The 22,571-nt window shown below is 39.7% G+C and overlaps 1 protein-coding gene across 7 annotated transcripts in view; it reads left to right on the plus strand.

Moving 5' to 3' along the window:
• PHLDB2 (pleckstrin homology like domain family B member 2) overlaps nucleotides 1-22,571 on the plus strand; it is a 104,509-nt gene that overhangs the window by 61,281 nt on the left and 20,657 nt on the right. For 4 of the 7 annotated variants that reach the window (XM_054045690.1, XM_054045682.1, XM_054045695.1 and 1 more), the window contains exons 7-13: nucleotides 988-1,116; nucleotides 3,204-3,359; nucleotides 6,641-6,751; nucleotides 7,855-7,944; nucleotides 10,164-10,307; nucleotides 12,860-13,000; nucleotides 14,158-14,257. In XM_054045690.1, coding sequence (XP_053901665.1) covers nucleotides 988-1,116; nucleotides 3,204-3,359; nucleotides 6,641-6,751; nucleotides 7,855-7,944; nucleotides 10,164-10,307; nucleotides 12,860-13,000; nucleotides 14,158-14,257 — 871 coding nt within the window. The remainder of the gene's footprint in view (nucleotides 1-987; nucleotides 1,117-3,203; nucleotides 3,360-6,640; nucleotides 6,752-7,854; nucleotides 7,945-10,163; nucleotides 10,308-12,859; nucleotides 13,001-14,157; nucleotides 14,258-22,571) is intronic. The other 3 variants (XM_054045712.1, XM_054045729.1, XM_054045720.1) reach the window with 2 other exon arrangements.

Below are 22,571 nucleotides of genomic sequence, written 5' to 3' on the forward strand. Positions count from 1 at the left end.
GAGGAGAAGAAGCAGGGATTAAACAATATTGGAGTGAGTCTGTGAGCAGCAGATGACTAAAAATTGTGTTAAGAAAGCCTGGCTGTCTTCATAGGTGAAGCTGGTTCTTGATGGTATCCTCTGTTAGAGACTAATTTACCCCATCAAGGTTTCTGGAATTGTACATGTCTGGCAGCAGCTTTCGATGGCATGTCAGGCATACTGTTCCTTCCAGACACGTTACAAGAATGTTTAGGGGAATGTTCCCAAGTATGTTTGCCAGTGCTGAAGTGAGTAAGTTACATTCAAGAATTTCATGTAGCTCTGGAGAGACGAAAAGAACATCTATTTAGGGACACGGCTGGAGTTTTCAGTGAGGAGTATGTAAAGCAGCCTAGAGAACAGGAAACAGTTCCCTACGGGATTAACTGAACAAGTTCAATATGTTTTAGATACTCAAACAGAATTTCCTGTCCCAAACATACTACTTCACCATAATCTGCCTCATTTCATCATTTTACTGCTTGTTAATCTGTGCTCAGGAAGTAGACAGGTAGTTTACTCATCTTGAGAGTTTCAGTTTCCCTGTACAACCAGAGTATATTTCACCCTGCTCTTTGCAAAAACTACTTTTTTCACTTCACTCTATCATTATCAGACTAACATGCCTGCTGCTTCCTTAACCATTTTTTACTAGATAAGAAAGATTTAGATTAGATTTGAAAGATGGAACCAGGCTAGCCAATGCCTTTTGAGCATGGGAGCGGGAGGAATGTAACTCCTATGCACAAAGAACAAGGACTAGGAAGAGAATTAATTACTCCACTGCAATGATTAATTTTTGTTTTATGTCAACTTTACACCCTATCATTGCAATTTCTACTAACAGTGAATATCTGTCTTTGAACTACATGCTTAGGCTTTTAGAGTTCATTAATTATCATAATTGCTAACAACTGCTTGGGTTTGAAGGTAATTCTGTTCTTTATTTTCTGGTTCAAACTTTAGGAAAAAATAAAGCTTGATGCTGAAAGGGAAAAACTAGAGAGGCTTCAGGAGCTTTACTCCGAACAGAAGACCCAGCTTGATAATTGCCCTGAATCCATGAGGGAACAGTTACAGCAGCAGCTGAAGAGGGTCAGTAGCAAGTTTCAAGATTGCACAAACTTTTTTTTTTATTGCTAAATTAATTGTAATATATTCTATCTCATATATGCAAAGAAGCATCTGCAAACTTTTTGCAGCTTAGTTGTAAGGGTTAAGTATTTGTTTCAGTGCATTCTTAATTAATACGTTGCATGGTGACAATTGAGTAGAATGCAAATCAGTGGATTAAATTTTTTTTGTACTATTTTAAAAGCTGTAAACCAGTCACATATAATTAACAGCCTGCGCCTGTTGGCTGATGTGAAAGCTGATAAGAATTGTGATATTTAGATGGACATTAGAGCATCACCCTGTAACTGAACACGCAGAGACAAATACTTGGTTTCAGTAATTAGGATAAACTTAACACTCCTTGCTATTTGACACAATTATCTGTTGCTTTTTTGCCACACTGTAAACTGGTCTCTGTGTGTTGCTGTGCATACTTATTTTCTTCAATACATAATTTAATTTTTAATCTGAATCATGCATTGAAAATGTCATTCCTGAGGTTGTGTCTGCACAATTGATTTACATAACTGAGTTACTCTTTCATTCTTTGCAGTGGCACACTTGCATTTTTTCAATACTTATACAGTCCAACTTGACTTTATAGCCTGTAACATAACAAAGTTAAAGTACAGTCTAAGTATAGTTAGGTACCAAAAAGACTGTAAAAACGGCATTGTGGGGTTCTTTTCTCTCCGAGATCTCTGAGGCTAGCATTTGGAAATTGTTTTTCTTCGTCTTCTATTCAGTTGGCACATGTGGTTGTTGAAAGGGTTAGTGAGACAATATGAACCAATGTGCTGTTAGTGCACTACTGTCCTTCTATCGTCTTTGATGGGCTAGGAGACTCAGCCCCATCCCCATCCTGGTGGATGCTGACGTGGCCTCAGTTGTTTACTCTTAGCTGGACCACAGCAATGTGATATACCTGGGCTTTTAAGTTTTCAGCACTTAGGAAACTCTAACTTGAACAAATTGCTGCAGCATGTTTCCTCAACAGCATTGGCTACCGCAAGCACATCAAACCTGTCTTCTGCTCTCAACACTGTCTTCCCATAGACTATCAAATCAGAGTCAAGGTTTCAGTCCTTACCTTCAAGGAGTTCCATGGCCTGGGCCCAGCATATCTAAAACATCAACTGAGGCTCTGGGATGAAGACTGTGGTCAACAACTGTGCTCCTCTGGGACAATGGGACTTTCTGCCATTAGGGTAAAGCTCATCTGTGCAGAAAACAGTTTTCTCTGGGGCTGGTCCAAGACTGTGGAATGAACTCCCTAAAAGCTAAGAACCATCATAAACCTGACCACCTTCCACTCCAAGTGCAAGGTGCACTTCTTTGACCTTGCCTTCTCTAAGATAAACAAATGGCTAGCAATGTGTGTGTATATATATTACATGTAAAAAATCCAAAACAAAACATTCACGTCTTCCCTTGGGGAGAGGATGAAAGGACAAAAATGACAGATGTCAGTCACTTTTTTAATCCACTACTAGAAAGCACTCGGACACTGTGGTGATGAGCATGTTGTATGAAAATGTTCTGAATAGAAAATTCTTTCAAATGTGTGTATGCACAGGTGATTCCATCTTTTTATGTTTAATTCCTGTGAAATAGAATTCTGTGTAATAATGGGATGTTGGGAGTAATTGAGGAAGTAACCCCACAGTAAAGATGAGTCATGTTTATGATGATGCTAATCCTAACTAAAGAAATCAAGTTTCTATTTGTTCGGACAGATTTGTGGAATGAAATTGAATAATAATTTTAGACTGTGATTCATAGAACCAAATTAGAAGGAACTGCAATGGTCATCTAGTCTAACCCTCTGCCAAGATGCAGAATTTGTTGTGTTTAAAAAATCATCCAATACAGATGGCTATCCAGCCTCCTTTGGAAAACCTCCAGTGAAGGAGCTCCCACAACCTCCCTAGGCAGTTTATTCTATTGTCCTACTGTTCTTACAGTTAGGAAGTTTTTCCTGAGATTTAATGCTGTTAAGTAACTGTTCTCTGATCACTGTAAATGCAAGATTTTTTTTGTGTTTGTATGTTTGCTTGTCTTTAAAGGATGCTGATCTGTTGGATGTAGAAAGCAAACACTTTGAAGATCTGGAGTTTCAGCAACTTGAACATGAGAGCAGGTTAGATGAGGAGAAAGAGAACCTGACACAGCAGCTCCTGCGTGAAGTAGCTGAATATCAGCGCAGCATTGTCAGTAGAAAGGTAAAAGGATTAAAACTCAACTCTTTGCTTGATGTGCTTTTTTAAAGTCAAAGCACCGTTGTTTCACCATTACCTGTTTTGTTGCTGATGCACATAAAACAGATTTAGGTGAATTCAGAGTTTGACTGTCCTTAGGAAACATTACAAAACCTTTCTCTGAAAAAGCATCACAGCAAGAATGACACTCATAATGATGACAACCTCATCTATCCAATCACACTCCACTCTAAAAAAGTAAATTAAACTAAGGAACAAAGCCCTAGAATACAAACTCATCTCCACCCCTAAAATAAAATAAAACAAAAATACAAATAACAACCACAAAAATATCCCAAGCAAGGCTATTATCCTTAAAAGATAGGAGAGCCAGATATTCATGATATTCACTAGGGCAGTAGTGGGCAACCTGCAGCCCATGGGCTGCATGCGGGCCATCAGGGTAAGCTGATTGCAGGCCACAAGACGTTTTACGGACATTGACCGTCTGCAGGCACGGCACGGCACCCCACAGCTCCCAGTGGCCACAGTTTGCTGTTTCCAGCCAATGGGAGCTTCTGGAAGGGGCGACCACGCTTCCTGCAGCTCCCATTGGCCAGAAACAGCGAACCGCGGCCCCTGGGAGCTGCGGGGGGCCGTGCCTGCGACGGTCAATGTCCACAAAATGTCCCACGGCCCACAATCAGCTTACCCAGGCCGCATGAGGCCCACAGGCTGCAGGTTGCCCACCACTGCCCTAGGGAGTTCACTCTTTCCACTTTATGTAGGAAGCTCTCTGATAATATGATGATGGGCAGCAGCACCTTTACTATGATCACCTTTATTAACTTTTCTCTTTATCTTTAAAGATAAATTTACTAAGAGGTGAGAAGTTGCATTTCTACCTATAGCAGGACCACCTACCCAGTCTGGCTTTGGGTTAGCTCCTACCTCATTTTCCTCCTTGGATTCCCCAATAACTTCGACACAGACTTTCATGTGTCAATGAACACTCCTTCTTGGGGTCTGGGTCTGGGAAAACAAGAACTCCCACAGAGCCTTTGTAGCTGGTTCATGACCCTTTCTGCAATGTTCTTAGTCCTATACCTGCCAAGACTTCCCTGTAGCAGACTTGCCCTCCATGTTCCAGCCTTCTTATCTAGCTCCCGATGTCTTGAGGCTTGCAGCCCCTCTGCCTGGGAGCTAGGGAGAGTCTTTATGTATAAAGCAGCTCCAGTAGCCCTCCTACTCCTCTGCATCTCTTCCTGCTCTCTATTGAGTAGCAACTCCCAGGGTTTCCTACAGGGAGTCTCCCTTCTCTTCCCTTTGACTCTCTACAGGCTTCTCTTTTATCTACACCCAAGAGGCCTGACTTTAGTCACATGATCTGCCTATCATGTGGCATTACTCATTTTGTACCTCTGTGCAGACAGGTGGGTCCACCACCCCTTAAAGGGCCAGTCACCCTGGGACACATCCCCTCATACCACCCTTATACTGGGGTGCAATCACAATATATCAAGACCCAGATCATCTACTGTGTATTATCTTGATGTTTTTATGCAGGCCTCCCCAGCTCTGTCTGTATAAGGTAGAAAAAATATTCAAACCCTCTTTCCCCATGTCAGCTTTATGCTTACCAGTTGAAGAGCCCCTAATGGCTATTGCTGTTTGTTATTACTCTGTGCACTGTAGTGCCTACTCAGAAAGACTTGAATGCCCTATGCATGTAAAATCCAAAGAAGTTACCAACCTGGGGACGCAAACAGGCGAAATAGATTTGAGTGAGGTTGCAGTCTTAATGCTGAAATATTTGATTGTACCAGATGGATCTTCAGATGTTTATGGTTTTATGGAGATATTTGGCAAACATCCAAAACTGGGTGGGATAAGAGACAGAAGCAGCCAGAATCATTGGTGGACAATAAGAAGCAGTAGGGAATGTAGGAGATGGGGTTGGTCCTGCATTGAGCAGGGGGGTTGGACTAGATGAACTCCTGAGGTCCCTTCCAACCCTGATATTCTATGATTCTAAACCAGAGATGGATAAGTTAACACTGTGACAAGGCACAGGTAATGAAACAAGTATTTATTTAAATGAGGGCAGTCGTGATCAAGATCTTCTGTTTTAATTTTCCCCTTCACTTGTGGAACAACCTGGAGTATAGTAAGATAAAAAATTTAAAACCATCATTGCTTTTGTTTAACTGTTGCAACCGCAATAAATGAACCAGATTGCTGCTTCAATCTTGCCCATCTCTTATCTGTATTTTAACAAATGGAAAATTATGCAATAAAATCTCAGCATCATGGCAGAATATAACTTGTTCTAGTTCAACACAATGAAGTAGACTGAGAATGTCTGTCTTCTCCCCCCCCCCTCCGCCCCCCAGCTGATCTTGTCTTGTTCTCCTGTCTATGGCACTTACAAGGAGCCACTCTCCATACTGTCTAGTTCCTATTGAATCCTCCCCACATTTAATGGAGAGATTGGCCGTCAGTTAGAAATTTCTTTGTTAGTTCTGTATTACTTTCTATCTTAGTGCATTTCATCTTCAAAGCATTTAAACATTTTAAACTAATTAAACCTCAGGCAAATATTATTATCATAACTTCACAGAGGGACCAACAGAGGCAGAGATATTAAGAGTCCAAGACTTCAGAAGAAGTGAGGCTAGAACAGGAATTAGAATTCAGGAGTTCCTGGTTCCTAGTCCTATGCTCGTGTGATAAAGCCTTATAGCATAGCACTATAACATGGAGAAGAGAAAAAAACAATTATTTATTTTCACAGATAGGGGACTTTCCATATGCATACACACACACAGTTAGAGCATAAATACTTTTGCTGGAAGGTAGCAATGTGACACCACTTTATTTCTTAGAATTCAGAATGATGACACACAAGAACCCCAAAAACAGAGGTGCAACTCAAGCCATCTTACTCTGGGCTGGCTCTCTGCAGACTGATGGATCACATGCTTCCCTACAGAGACTCCAAGCCTGCAAGCAGGACCAGGAATCCCCTTACAAATTGAAGTGATAGCTTGTCATTTTTAACAGTTTTCCATGTACCACATTAAGGATTCAAACATTTTTAATAGTTAAAAATTCTTTTCCAGTAGTTACAATCTTAACTTTAAGAAATAGTTATTAATTATCACAGTTCTGTTTTTCCAAGTTTATGGATGAAATACATACATTATATTTGCTAGCATGTGTACTCTCTGAACAAGATCCATGCTGCATATATTGTCCTTTCAAACTTAAATATGTAAAATGTGGTTATTATATTTGTATATTAGGAGAAGATTTCTGCTCTCAAAAAGCAAGCCAATCATATCGTCCAGCAGTCGCAGAGGGAACAAGATCATTTTGTAAAAGAGAAGAATAACTTAATAATGATGCTGCAAAGAGTAAGTGTTTTCTTGTCTTTGTAGAATTTTTTTATATTGTTTTTTTTTAAAAAAAACATCTAACTGTTACATGGAAGTTGGAAAGACAAAATTATCTCAACAGGCTTCTGTTTTCCAATAGCATTAAAAAAACCCACATTATTACCAGCCGGTTTCCTAACTAAAAATTGTAGTGGTGTTTTGTCTTATAAGAGGTTTTATAGAGATTACCTCATAATGAACAAGGTCTTTGCATTAAAAATATAGTAAACAAAAGCTGTTCCTCTGTTTTAGGATTATATATATATAAAATGCCAACATTTCATCCGTCAAAGGCTATCTGGGAATGTGCACAACCTCTGCACCTCCCAAACTATCAACATATAAAGGCCAGTAATTGGCCACAAAATCAGACTACTTGCCATGACCAGCTTCTGGCTAATAAAATTCTAGAATGAAAAAATGTATCTTTCTCCTGGGGCCTAAATTTTGGTTTAGATCACAAGGAGGAATCGGATTCTATTCTCTGAGAACACTTTGCTCTCATCTGTCTGCTGGAGACAGACCTCAAGAGTTTTCTGGTTTGATCCCAGCTATTGGCAAAGATTTTTAAAAGTGACTAGTGATTTTGGGTGCCTTTGTTTTTTGTTTTGTTTTTTGTTTTCCAACATGGTACACTTTAAAAAAGGGCCTGATTTTCAGAAAATTTGGAGCCCTCACCTCTCAAGTCAGGCTTCTTTACTGTGTCAAGAAACCCCAAAACTCAGACACCCCAAATCACCGGTCGCTTTTTACAATCTTTGGCGATTGCGATAGGACATATAGGGTGTGATCCAAAGTTCACTGAAGCCAAAAGGAATCTTTCTGTCAACTTCAGTGGGATTTGGATTGGTCGTAAAGTGTGGGACTGCTAGGCCTCAGGCCATTTGGAGCTTAAATCCCAGATGTGTGTTGGGAACTGTTGGAGAGTTTCAGTTCTGCTATAAATAAATACAATAGAACCTGCTATTGCAGTTCTAGCCACACCACACAGTTTCCTTATACCCTTTAAATAAATAACTGGCATTCATTTTAGGTGGATAAATATTCATTTCTGAAATAAACACAATGTCTATTCCTGACAGGAAAAAGAGAATCTTTGTAATCTGGAAAAGAAATACTCTGGACTTTCTGGAGGAAAAGGATTTCCTGTCAGTCCTAGCAGTCTAAAAGAGGTAAGCAGTGTTAACTGCTGTTTTCCTGAACCTCTGGTAAGCTTAATGTTTATTAACATTGTATGCAATAGTGATTTAGAGTTTGGCAAAACTTGTAAAATATGCAATGCATTGTTCCTGTGATTTTCAATATTCTGTTCTTGCTATGATTAGGAAACTTAGCTGTATTACTTCTGGAAGTCCAAATTAAGCCAAAAAATAGCTTATCAGATGTTTTTCCCATTCATTAAACTTTTGCCCTGGATAAATTACCATTTTTCATTTGTTAGAGAATCTGTTTTTCTCTAAATAAATACTTGAACCTAACTCACATGAAGAAAGAGAGATCTAGAAACAGCCAAGGACAAGTGCGGCTAAGTTACAGTGTTCTTGCTCTTATATTGTATATTTTACATTTTTTTTGTCACTGACTTCTCCTTTTTTGGGATAGAAAGAATCCATTATAAATGTTTATTTCAGCTTTCCATCATTTAAACACTGAGTTAAAGACTTTGAGCTATTGTAGCTCTATTTATTTAATCATTGTTGGCAGTCAAAAGGGAAGAGGGTCAAAAGTTTTGGGTGAGGTATTGAGTAAGTTAGGGGTAATGTGAAGGAAAACCTAGACCTTGCTGCACTTGTGAAGCTCCAAAGCTCTGAAGTTATCGTTGTGAGTCCTCACAACCCACACCTTTGAATTGGGTAAGGAGTCCGAGGGGAACTGAACCACAGTCCCTACTTTTTGTAGTGATCCAGCCAGTTCATATCTTAAATACATTGATTCAGTATTGCTATCATCTTAACTCATCATAATGAAGTTTCTGTGTCTGTGGACTGCAGTTTGTTGTAAACAGAAAATACTAGCATTTTGAATAAATTGTCAAATATCTAAGGCAGCTTCCTTAACTTAGAATCACACTTGAGTTTCCTGAATAACATCTGGCTTGAGATTAAGTGAATAAAATCCTCCATCTTCTAGTGTGTCTTTGCAATGCTTCTCCCTGCAGCCAAAATATTCTTTTGCTCATTCTTAAAGATCCCTTTTAAAAGCAGAAATACTGTAGCAATAAGTTGTAGCTGTTCTGATCATCTTAATTCCAAAAAAGGACATATTTTCATGTATTAATGAATCAGTGCAGTTTTATAACCATATTCCATTCTTTCACCTGTTCGTCTTAAAAGTGGCTCACTGTTTCAAATTTTTTTTTAAATATATTTCTGCCTTCTTTTTATGACACTATTTCAGCAGTGACTTCCCTCCTTTAAAATGGCCTTTTCCACAGCTCAAGAGTTGGGGCATTTGACTTATTTATAATCAACACATAGAAGTTGTATTTTATTTTTGAAGTGAATTTATTTGACAGCACTAGACACTGAATTTCTCTTGATATCAGAACATGTACATCAATTGTCCTGCCATTGTGCCTCACCTCCAAGTGTAGCATAGTCTCGGTACTTTTTCAGTCAGCCCTTGGCCCTCTTCATCTAAGATTGCTTATAGAGATTCAAATTGCAATGGCTACTTTTAAGATGGACTCTTGTCCATTAGGAATCAGACTGATACCCATCAGCATTTTATATGAACCTCCAAACAGCCATCAGATGGAAGCAACTTTTAGACACTGCTAATTTAAGCAACTATTATTAGAGTAATTTACAGAATAACACCACCATGTCATAATACCAATCCCATGAGCCATCCAGTCCCCACAAATTTAGTTAAAAGGTGTATCAGGAAATAAATAGGGATGGGTTTAAAAAAAAAGAAAGTGAAGAGAGGAAAATCCTAAGCATTAAACATCCACAAATAAGACTTTTGTTTTGGAGGAAATGCTAATGTTATGTTTAAAATCTAGGTGGTGGCTCTAGCTAAGTGGTTCAGATTTAAACAGAGAATTTTTCACTTGACCACAGCTCAAAGAGCCGGGAAGCGGCTAAAACAAAACAAGAAGCACTGATGGCTATACTTTGATAAAGTGTCTTGCTCACTTACAGTTGGTTTGCCTTTTGGTAACACAAATGTATTTGGAATGACCAAAAACATTCTTCAAAATTAAAGTATTCAGTATTTTAAAAATATAATTGTTATTGCTGTTTTAATGAAATATTTTGATAAGATCACAGATATTTGGCTGTATCACTCCAAACTAACCTTCATTGTACTGGATACATTAACACTCTTGCACGTCTTTTGGCTTTTACTCCTTTTTCGTGTTTAATTTCTGAATTCCTCCTTTTAGGGTTATATGAGTGTAAGTGAAATTAGTGAGCTGTATGGCAATTCCACGAATAGATCCCCTTCCACTCAGCCCCCCACAGATGCTGACGCTGTTGTCACTGAGCCTTCCACGGCTGTGCTGGCGAGCCAGCCACAAAATAAAGAGGTTTGTTTGAGAGACATTTCCCTTTGTTTACATCATTCTTTCACAGCTATTTTTTTTTAAATTTCTAGTGTAATAAGTTTAACCCTAAAACAAACTGTAGACTTAGCGATGAAGGATCAGATGTTGGTCTGACAGAAAAGGCCAAAGGAAGTCTCCAATTATAAAATGTGTTTGGTTTTGGATTTGAGATTTTAGAGGCTAAGAAGAATGTCCCAATCAGAAATAAGTGACATCATTGCCTTTCATATAGTAGGGGTAGCATGTCCTTTGGAAAAGTAGTCTCAGGTCATATAATATAATGATAATTTGTATGATGGAGGTGAAGTGTTGATTTCCTATCTTATTGTAGATCATTTTTGTGGGGTGAATCTGTGCAGAAGTAATATCTATCTTTAATATTTTGGGTACAGATCGATACCTTCACTTTTCTTTGTTGTTCCAATCTGTTCTTTCTGGCCTTTTTTGCGCTGTGTCACTTTTTGCTCAATCTTTATATTGTTTAAAAAATAAACAAGCCTCTCTGTAAAAATGGAGTAACTTTGATTAAAAAATTCCTATCTTTGTGCTGCTATAGTTTACCAATAAACTTGGTATTTAGCATTTTTACATTGCTTCAAATATTTAAATATTTATTTTACCAGTTCCAGCATAATATGTACTTTCATTCTAAACTCTCCCAATGAAATATTGTTATAAACTGCAGCTTGTGTGTGCCATGTGTATTGAGTAATTCCTAGTAGAAAACTCTGTGTGTAATTTCTCTCTTTCCTATAAAGCTAAGATCATCTCTCTGTTCTGGATTTGTGTTTCCTCACTCTCTTTCTCCTCGCTCTATTGCTCAACTTCCATCAGTCCATTGGCCTGAGGTCATGGTTACACATGTAGATCCTTTTCCTTTATCTGATACACCTCCTCCTCTCCCAGCTAAGAAACACCGCAGGCAACAACAGGTAACAAATTAAAAGCTGATCATCTTGGATTTTTTTTATGGTGGCAATGAAGTCATTTACACATGAATTTTTCATGTGATGTGATTATCTAAGAATCCATAATTGATTCAAACTTTCAGAATTCTGTACTTAAAGGTTTTGCTGAATTTTTATGAATTATTACTGAGTGGTGTCAAATAAATAGTCTCTTCTTGATGGTGGTCTGTAAATGCGTTTAGTGATACAGACATGCACAATGAGATGCGAAAAGATCTCATAATAGCCTGTGGCACTGTACATATTGTATGTCTGTTCACTTTTAAAACAAATGAATAACACAGTGGAAAATGCTGACACTTGAGAGCTATCTTAATTGTTGGAAGCTCTTGCAACAGTAAAGTGCAAGTGGTCAAATTAAATGGAGGGTTTTCTATTACCTTCCAACAATGGACTCTCCAAAAATATATTGGCTTTAATCTACCAGTTCATTAGCATTTGGAGGGGTTTATTTTTCCTTTGCCTAATAGGATGCCACTTGTAAACTTAGGTTTTGTCTACACTACATAGCTTTTAGCGACATGGCTGTTAAAAGTTTGGCAGTGGCTGTTTGTGGGCACTTTTACAAAATACTTCCATCCCCTATGAGCGGGGTTTGTGTTGTCAACAGGAGAGTGCTCCTGCCGATAACGAGCTGCTTACACTGCCACTTGCTGTGGCAAAACTTTTGTCTTTCGGGCGGGGGCTTTTTTAAGCACCTGTGAACGACAAAAGTTTTGTCGTTCAATTGGCTATGTAGGCAAAGCCTTAGACTCCTTGTGTTTTTAAAACAATAATTGGGTGCAGGGCCAACAATGTGTTCCTGTTCTTACAATGTTTTCTTAATCAACAGGCAGTGCTGATGTAAAATTACAGGCCCATTTTTATGTACAGTAATATTCAGTTGCAAATTGATGATTTAACATTAAGCTTTATTTTCTGTTTATGAAATATTTTTCATTCTGTGTGTGTGATATCCTACATTTTTGAGAGCTTTGTTTAAGATGAATCTCTTAACAACTCACCAGTATGGAAACAAATATTTAATTTTAAGGGCATGAAGAATTAAAACTGTTGTTTATTTCTAAAATAATCCCCGTGTCATTAATTTGGTCCACAATCTTTATAAAAAGAAATATGTTACAAGTTCTATTTCTATGTCCCATTGAATCTTGGAAATCACACCACTTTTATTTGGCCATTTATATGTCATAACTAGCAGAACTCATTAATGATAAATGCCTAAATGGGAACCCTAAGCACAGCACAAGCTTCAGAGAATCCTTAATGCTATTGTAAATTGAGAATAGTTGATAATTTTTATCTTTGGAGACAATTGGTTACTATTTTACCATGCACCATATCATTTTTATGACTAGTAATATGTTTTTAGTACTGCAGCAGCCTTTAAAAAAACAACAACAAATTCTGGACAAGATGTAAAACAGAATATTTAGCTTTAAAATGAGACATGTTCTTTACAGTGATATTTTGAGACTGTAGATTTCATTATATTCTGTGTGAAACATAATTTACCAAACAGTTCAATTCATTTGGTCAAAACAGTGTTGCAAATTATATTTTAAGCACTTTAGAAATCTGGAAGAAAGAAAGAAACAGCACAAGGAGGGCACGTATTTGAGTGATACTCTACCCCGCAAGAAAACCACTCCTTCTGTATCGCCACACTTCAGTAGCGCTACTCTCGGACGAAATGTTACTCCTAAAGTAAGTAATATGCCTATATATAGTTTTTCCATTTCTAAAGTCCCACATGAAAAGTTAAGGAGTTAGGGTTGAGTAACGTAAGGATGTTGTAATTATCCCAAAAGTAAGGCTATGTCTACACTCTAAAACACTCTGCAACTGTTCCGCTGTAGAGCTTCAGTGTAGACACTAAGTACAGTGATAGAAGGGATCCTCCCATCTGCGTAGATAATCCATGTCCACAAGAAGTGGTAACTGGGTTGACAGAAGAATTCTTCCATCGCCCTAGTGCTGTCTACCCCGGGTGTTAAGTCAATTTAACTATGTCTCCCAGGACAGTGGCTTTTTCGCACCTTGAGAGACATAGGGTACGTCTTCACTACCCGCCAAATCGGTGGGTAGTAATCGATCTATCGGGGATCGATTTATCGCGTCTCGTCTAGACGTGATACATCGATCCCTGAACGCACTCCCTGTCGACTCCGGAACTCCACCAGAGCGAGAGGCGGTAGCGGAGTTGATGGGGGAGCCGTGGCTGTCGATCCCGTACCGTGAGGACCCAAGGTAAATCGATCTAAGGTACTTTGACTTCAGCTACACTATTCATGTAGCTGAAGTTGCATATCTTAGATCGATTTCCCCCCCCTCTCCCCCGTGTAGACCAGCCCATAGCCATGCCAATGTAACTTTTCAGTGTAGATAAACCCTAGATGTTACAAACCAGTAAATTCAGAGTTAAACTTAAAGGAAATCCAAACATTAAGATAGGAAAAGGCACCAAAACAACCTTAATTCAAACCTGTAGTGATGTCATGCAATAACAGTTAATTTATGATAGTGGTTGCAATTCCAGATTAAACTGATTTTTAAAGAAACATTTAGAGTTCTGATTTTTCTTTTCCTCTTGGTGTTACTAGAAGGTGGAGATGAAACTGAAAATTGTATCTAGATTGTGGCACCATGAATCATTGTAGAGCAACCAAGAGCCTTCATGTGATTTTAGGAGGAGAAGATACTTGAAAATATTTCAGAAATTGAGAACATGTACAACTAAAGTAGCTTATAGCTGATACTTTGTCATGAAATCCATATGAGGTATTAGTTTTGTTCGGAATTGCTGACTGACAAAGTTGTAAGGTGTGCAGTTTGTAAATAGCTGTTCACAAAATTTCATGCAGGGTCATTTACCACTAGGACAGAGCAACAGCTGTGGCAGTGTACTTCCTCACTGTCTGGCAACCATAACCAAAGAGTCCGAATCAAGAAGAATGCATAAAGGTAAAGTTATTTTAAAACACTTACTTTCTAGTCATGGGTATCTAATGTTCATTTTTCTGGAAAGTAAATCCCAAATCAGTGTATTTATAATCTACAGAGTTTACGTTAGGGCTTTGAAATAATATTTTTCCTTTCAATATGAAAATAGAAAGCTGCATATACTTCATGTATACTTCATGAACTACATGTTCAGACTTCAGCAAAAGACAATGTTAAAGATGTATGGTATTAAGCTTTATTGCAGGAGCACAGGCAATGGCTCCTTGTCATTTCCCATTTCAATTTAAAAGTACATAATTTTCACATATGCTGTAGTAAAAAAAAAAGTGCATTGAAGAATATGTATTGGGTAAACTGGTTAACTCCAACTAACTTGAGTGGGGGTGGTTTTTGTTTGTTTGTTTGTTTTTGAGACAACTTATTAAAGATGGGTGTGTGTGTGTGTGTTTAGAAACATTATCTAATGTAGGGTGACCAGACATCCCGATAAAATCTCTGGTCGGGATGCAATTTGTCCCGATATTTTGCTCCGCCGGCGTTTTTTGGTTTTTTTTTTTTTTTTGCTCTGCCGGCAGCACTCGGCTTTTTTTTTTTTTGCCCCCCACCCCCGCAAGGTCCCGATTTTCTTCCTCTGATCTGGTCACCCTAATCTAACGCCTTGATCTTGTAAATTACTCTTTATGGGCAGATACTTTTGCCAGGGTGGAATAATCAGGGTTTATGATTGTCCCTTAAAGAAGAAGATTTATAACAGAGTACAGTTATTTTAATCTATCATAGATGTGTGTGCCTAAAAATATTGATTGTTGTAGCTTTGCTGGTGCAACTCTGAAATAAGGACATGACAATTCTGCATCCAATGTACAGTACTACTGTGAAACATGTCCCTGCAAGCCTTGGGGTTCTGTTTATTTTCATTCGTGCTCAATTTTTTAAGTAAAAATATGTTTGATTCTGTCAACTCTGCAAACTCAACTGTTTCTGAGATCTGAGAATCAATATCTGTTCTTTCTGGAATGTGCATCATTTCCAAAAATAAATATTCTACTGTAGAAATTTAATTTACAATTGTGTTAATTATGCATTAGCCAAAATAGAATTCATAGTACTTTTCCATCATAGTTTCCCATATCTGTGTTGGCTACTCAGGGCTAACAAGTGTTAAAAGCATTATTGTAGTCTAAGGAGATGCTTGTAGTCAGCCAAATCAACAGAGGTGACTGAACACACATGGAGCAGATTTGCTGAGTAAAATTGCACCATTTTTACATAGTCACCTTACAGAATTGAACCACAATTGTGGGTTTGCCTCTTAGGGTTCAGTAATCTGGAGGGCCTTGCACAAACTTTCTGTATTTTTTGTTTTGTTTTGTTACTTCCACCCTGAAGTATTTCAGAAGCAGACACAAAAACAGCTAACTTAGCATGGAAAGCTTCTCTGTTGTGTATTTTGCAATACAAGGCCTGGTCCCCACTAAGTCCCCAAATCGGACTAAGGTACGCAAATTCAGCTACGTTAATAACGTAGCTGAATTCGAAGTACCTTAGTCTGAACTTACCGCGGTCCAGACGCGGCAGGAAGTCTCCCCCCGTCGACGCCGCGTACTCCTCTCGACGAGCTGGAGTACCGGCGCCGACTGTGAGCACTTCCGGGATCGATCCGGGATCGATTTATCGTGTCTTAACCAGATGCGATAAATCGATCCCAGAACATCGATGGCGTGCCGCCGGACCAGCCGGTAAGTGAAGACTAGGCCCAAGATAGCTTACAAATGCACCCAGACATAATATTTGCTATTTTTTGTGACATAATTTGTTTGCTTTGGCTTACAAAACATAAGAGACAAATATTAAGCAATTATTTTAAATTAGACGATTACAATTTTTTAAAATAGGAATGATTTTTGCAAAGTTATTTCAAGACTGCATTTAGAGTAGGTGATATGAAACAACTGTGAATAGTTAAAGGCTTTTTTACAAATTGAAGACGCTGGCTATTATGGGAAGGATAGACCCACTAATTTTGAAATTCCTTGCCCACCTTTTATGTTGCAAACTCTGCCAATCAAATTTCTTTTGTCAAAATGCAACCAAACTATGATATATGTGCCATACGAACAATTGCCTAATACATAGATCAGGAAAATGCTGAGAGAATGGGGAAGAGAATCAGTTAAATTAGTCAGTATAGTAGAGGTGTAGACTAAAAATATATAGTCTAATTCAAGACTGAATAAGCAGATGGAGAATACAAAAAAGAGGTATATTTGATACTGTGCAAGGTGCTTTTTTCGATGCCATCTGGAATAATACGAGCTATGGTGATTGCCATATCACAGGAAGATAATTATTGCCTTAAAAGAAGCAGTAGAGAGGATAACTGTGTGAAGACACTAAATTATGGAAAGAGGTTTAGGGGATTGGGTTTATTCTCATTGGGAAAGAGGAAATTTCTTGATGGCCTAATTTGAAATGTTGAGGCATTATAAAGCTGTTGAGAGATGCTTTGCTTGCACTCACACAGGTTTTAAAAAGTGGGAGATATAATTAAAACTGAGGGGATCTAGGAATAAATGCAAAAAAACCAGGCAGAACTGTCTCTGCTTCACTCTCCTTCCTTAGTGATATTTTAAATGTTTATTACCTTTTTGCTCAGATTTATTTTTTTGGAAGGAGTTTGAAGGATATAATTGCTTTTTTCTGTTCCTAAATTGTCTTACGGTTTGGGGAAAGTCCTTTAATCTCACAAATTGGCAACTAAATTGTTTGCAGAAACTTTTCTTTAGACAATTTGTTAAATACTCCTGTATGTTGAACAAATCAGTGAAGAACTATAAAAATTCATCGTCAAACAAGCATTCGGTGTGTGGAAACCTGAGGGGCAAGTTCTAAAACCTTTAAAAACAGGCACAAACAGGACTCCTATGGAATTTTGTGGGGAGGCCTATACCGTGAATATAATTTAGCCCATTCGGTAGAATTTATATTCTCTTTAATAGTATCAATGGAGAATGTGTGTTGCCTTAGAATAGTGAAAATTGGGTAAAAAAAATCACTCATGCCCTAAGATTTAAACATAATTTTTAATTTAGTTTAATTATTTGTTATTAAGGACAGGTCAAATTCTGTTCTCGAATATGGCTCCCATTGATTCAGTGGAAGATAGATTTGTGTAACCAAGGCCCAAGTTCTGCATAACTTCACAAACACAGTTGAGAATGAAGAAAAATCAGGTGTGAGCAGAAGTTAAATTTATTCTTCTTTCTTTCTTAAGTCCTGACAACTATATGATTTCCTTTCCTTACTATCATCCCTTTTTTCTTTGCCAGCTCTCCTTGTATATAAAAACATAATTCATCAGAAAGATAAGCTTGGCCTTTCGACTAAAAACAAGTGTAACAGCTGTTGAGTATTTGGGAAAGTTATATGCTGCTCTTATAGGGGGATTGATATGTTGATCTTGTACATCTTTCCCATTTCTTTTAATAACACTGAACCACCAGAAAAGATTAACTTGAGAGAAGGGAAGATTCTTGTACAGCCCCGCACAGAGGGCAGGCTCATATAGTGGTATATAGGCTTGTGATATATAGACATTTGTGAGAACCAAAATATAGCTGTTGTCTAACTTTAGATCTGGCAAATGATGTCACCCCTCCTGGTTTACATGATCCTGCATTGTGCTACAGGACTTCACAATTGTTTGTTCAGTATATTGTGTGGCTTTGCAGAGATAAGTAGTTTGTTTTTTCCCCAATAAATAAAGAATAGATATAAATATTGCCTGTTTGTTCAGCTTAAGTGGACAGATCAAGCGAACACATGTATAAAATTCTTTAGACATGTTAAAACAATAAAATCATGTATTAATCTTTAATATCCCCTACACTTCCCCCAGAAAGCTCATTTTGTTAGTACAGCATATGTAAAAAGTAGATTCTAAACATTGTAAACTCGTGATGCATACTAAAACATCACTTATTTCACTTGCCTTCTCTCTGACAGTTGACAGGCTTGACGCTCCAGTGGGTTTCTGCGCTGAAAGTGATGTGTTGTGGGTGACCTGATAGTCCCAGTTTATTGCTTCCAAAAGCATGCACAATCCCATTGAATTTATTGTCATTATATATGCTTATGACAGTGGTGAATTATAGTTTTGTATGATGAATGCCTTTTTATCTTTACTATTTGGAGCATATACCATAAACAAAGCACAGTGTCACATCAACTGCAATATTAAATAGAGTTGAAGTGCTGCTCAGGTGTTAACAGTGTTTCCAGTGGCTTACAAGCTTTCTTGGGGCTGAAATTATTAGGCCAGAGATATCTGTGTGTGCGTATGTATAATTCTGTAGAAAGTTATTCAGCTGTCTCTGGAGGAATTGACAGTTAAGCTAATTCAGAAATGTTTTTCTAAAGTAGTAGTAAATTAAATACTCCTAAAATTATTTTTCTCTAATTTTCTCTCCAATTTCTACTTCACTTACCCCAAAAACATAAATTTGAAAATCCAAGAAAGTAAAATATAAATGTAAAGATGAATATTTTAATTTCACCAAAGTCAGGAAATGGAGCATTTTCAAATCCACTTCAATTTGACCATGTTGTGCATATTCATTAAGCTATATGTCTTTATGCAGGAATAGAAAACACAACAGATAGGCAAGGGGACTGACTTAAATTTCACGTGGGAACTGCAGCTTTGCATATCTTGATTCTGGGGCAGTTGATGCCTCATCTGCAAATAAATTTAAGACCAGGTGACGATGGTTTTCATTTGGAAGTATTTTCACAGATCCATTCATACTAAATGGACTTAATTGCAAAGACTATCAAAAAGGTGAGTGACAAGTAACCTGATTTAAAAAACTAGACCTCACAAAGAAATAACTAAGGCCTTGTCTACACTGGCAATTTTCTGCACAGTAAAGCAGCTTTCTGCGTTGTCACTCCTTAGGTGTGTACACACTGCCAAGCCACTTAGTGCGCAGAAACTGTAAAAAAAAAAAACCCACCCCAACAAGAGCTGTACAGCTTTCTGCACCGGGGTACAGCACCGTGGTGCCAGTGTAGACAACCTGGTCAATTACAGTGCTGCGATTGGCCTCCAGGAGGTGTCCCACAATACCTATTCTCGCCTCTCTGGTCATTGGTTTGAACTCTACTGCCCTGCCCACAAGTGACCAACATCTCCAGCCCTTAAATTACTTGGGAATTTTGAAAGTCCCCTTCTTGTTTGCTCAGTGACACATGTAGTGGTCTCAGTGCATCTTTCCAGGTGACCAACCCTGGTTCACGCACAATCCCCCACTTGGCACAATGCCGAGCTGCTGGATCTCATCAGCTGCCTGTTCTACAAAGAGCTGGCCATGATACTCGGTGGCAACCCCACCTACACTGCGAAGGCCCCTGTGGCTACTTCGTTGGCTCATGTGCCAGTCAAGAATGGACCGAGCCAGGAGGAGGAAATCTTGGACAAGGATGTGGAGGGGGAGGGGAGACCCAGAGGCAGAGGATGACTCGGAGGCCAGAGATGTACGCAGTCAGGAGCTTTTTTCTACCCCGGATGACCCTAGCCAATCACAGCTATTGGAGATTGGCGAAGCGCAAACAGGAGAGGAGGCCCCTGGTAAGTGGATCTGATTTTGGGAATCGCTGAAGCAAGTTGTTGGGGATAGGAGGGTTGCAGAAAGCAGGCTTGTCTCCCACTGCATGCTTAGTCTGAGCGGCGGAACAGGCTGTTGATTGACTCCCTCACTTCACGGGAATCTCCCTCCGAGATCTCCAGGAAACTCTCATGGAGATACTGGGAAATCCGCTGACACAGGTTCTTTGGCAGAGCTGCTTTGTTTCTTGCCCCATTAAGGGTAACTTTCCCGTGCCACTCTGCCATCACTGGGGGGCCAGGGCGGACGCCACAGTCTTGGAGAAGACCCTCCTTTGATTCCCTGCTCACCCTCAGCAGTGAAATATCTTTCATAGTGTGGAAAATGTGCCTGTGGAAAATGTGGGGACAGTAATGATTATAAGGCTTCCCCTACAATGCTGGCTCTCCCCAAGAGCCACGTGCCCAATGTACAGTAGGGTCCTGGAACACTGATTTCTCCTGCCCCTGCAGTGACTCACCATTTTGGGGGTCTTGTGGCTCATGTGTGCTTGCCTGGGGTCAGCCAGTTAGGGACAGGTATGTGAATAGTGGCTGTGTTTTAAATCAGTGGTATGTGTGTTGCAAATAATACTGCTTCTGTAAAATTTTGGCTTTATAGATATGACCTTGGAACCCAGCCTCCCTCTTTGTTATCACTGGCTGAACAGCTGCGCAGAATTAGAAAGCAGCCATGAAGAACTAAAGAGGACTTTCTGTGTGATGTCATGATGCACTCCATGGCCAAAAAACAAGAACTGAAGGAGTGGCAGGACAGCGAAAAGAGGAACCAAAAGGAGAACACGTCATGCCAGAACAAAGCCATGGAGTGGCTCTTAAACGTTATGGAGCACCAAGCAGACACACTCCAGGTGCTACTAGCACTGCAAACTGCACCCACCCTCCCCTGAAACCACTGTCGCAAAACTCTTTCCTATGTGCCCCCCAAACACCGCCAACACACTCTTTTCAATCTGCTGGCTCCAGTCTGTACCCGCTGCATTCCACTCCTCCCCCGTCACAGTCCAGCCCTGCGGACTCCAAGTACCCACTTCACTCAACACCCGTTCCTCTGCAGTTTAGCCCTGCTGAAGTACAGTACCCGCTGCACTGTACTCCAAAGGAGAAGGTTGGATATGCTATCTGAACATACACAAATCTTTAACCATCCTGGGACCCCCACCTCCTCCTAGGACCCTCCCTTCCCCCATGCCCCTCAGTGCTGATGTGTTTTTTTGTTTGTCTCTCTCCTCTGGTTGTTGTTTTTTAATAAAATAATTGTGTTGGTTTGAAAGCAATCTTTATTCCATTAATTGAAAGCAAACAGAGCCCTGCAAAGTAACAGGCAGTTTTCTTACACCTTCATAGTGCATCATCTGCACCAATCACAATCACCTCCTAGCATTACAAGCACTGCACTCCTGAGCATAGCAACAAATATTAGTGGCTTTCAGCTTCAAATTGCTGCCCCAAGGCATCCCTGATACTTATGGCCCCACGCTGTGTCCCTCTAATAGCCCTGGTCTCTGGCTGTTCAAATTCAGCCTCCAGGCACTGAACCTCAGTTGTCCAGCCCTGAGTGAAGCTTTCACCCTTCCCTTCACAAATATTATGGAGCGTCCAGCACATGGCTATAAGCATAAGAATATTGTCATCAGCCAGGTCCAGCCGCCCATATAGGCAACTCCAGCAAGCCTTTAAATGGCCAAAAGCACACTCAACAGTCATTCTGCACTTGCTCAGCCTGTTGACAGCAGCAAGGAGTGGTTCAACAAGATGCCCTGTGTATGGCTTCATAAGCCACAGCATTAAGAAGTAGGCAGTGTCTCCCAGGATCACAATGGGCATTTCGACTTCCCCTACGGTGATCTTCTGGTCCGGGAAGAAAGTCCCTGTAGGCCAGTGTTCCGAAAGATGCGTGCGTCATGCACCTTTCCGGACCAGCCTGCGTTAATGTCGTGAAACACCATGGTGATCCACAAATGCCTGGACAACCATTGAGAAATACCCCTTCTGATTAGTGTACTCGGTGGCTAGGTGGTCTGGTGCCAGAATTGTAATATTCGATGCCATCTGTCGCCCCTCTGCAGTTAGGGAAGCCCATTTGTGCAAAGCAATCCACAATTTCACACACATTGCCCAAAGCCACGGTCTTTTGGAGGAGGATGCGACTAATGGTCCTGCAGACTTCCGTTAACACAAGTCCAATGGTCGACTTTCCCCACTCAGAACTGGTTAGTGACCAATCAGTAGCAGTCTGGAGTAGCCAGCTTCCACAATGCAGTCGCCATGCGTTTCTCCAGTGACAGGGCAGCTCTCATTCTCATGTCCTTGTGCTGCAGGGCTGGGGCGAGCTCATCACACAGTCCCATGAATGTGGCTTTCCTCATCCGAAAGTTCTGCAGCCACTGCTCGTCATCCCAGACGTGCATGACAATGTGATCTCACCACTCAGTGCTTGTTTCTGAAGCCCAAAAGCTGCGTTCCACTGTAGTCAGCACCTCCGTGAATGCCACAAGCAATCTCATGTCGTAGCTACTACGCGTGGCGAGATCAATGTCGCACTCCTCTTGCCTTTGAAGTTTAAGGAATAACTCCACTGCCACTTGTGATGTGTTAGTCAGAGCGAGCAGCATATTTGTCAACAGTGCGGGATCCACTGCTGCAGAC

This window comes from Malaclemys terrapin, chromosome 1 (assembly GCF_027887155.1).
Source record: "Malaclemys terrapin pileata isolate rMalTer1 chromosome 1, rMalTer1.hap1, whole genome shotgun sequence".
In the NCBI taxonomy this organism is placed as follows: domain Eukaryota; kingdom Metazoa; phylum Chordata; order Testudines; family Emydidae; genus Malaclemys; species Malaclemys terrapin.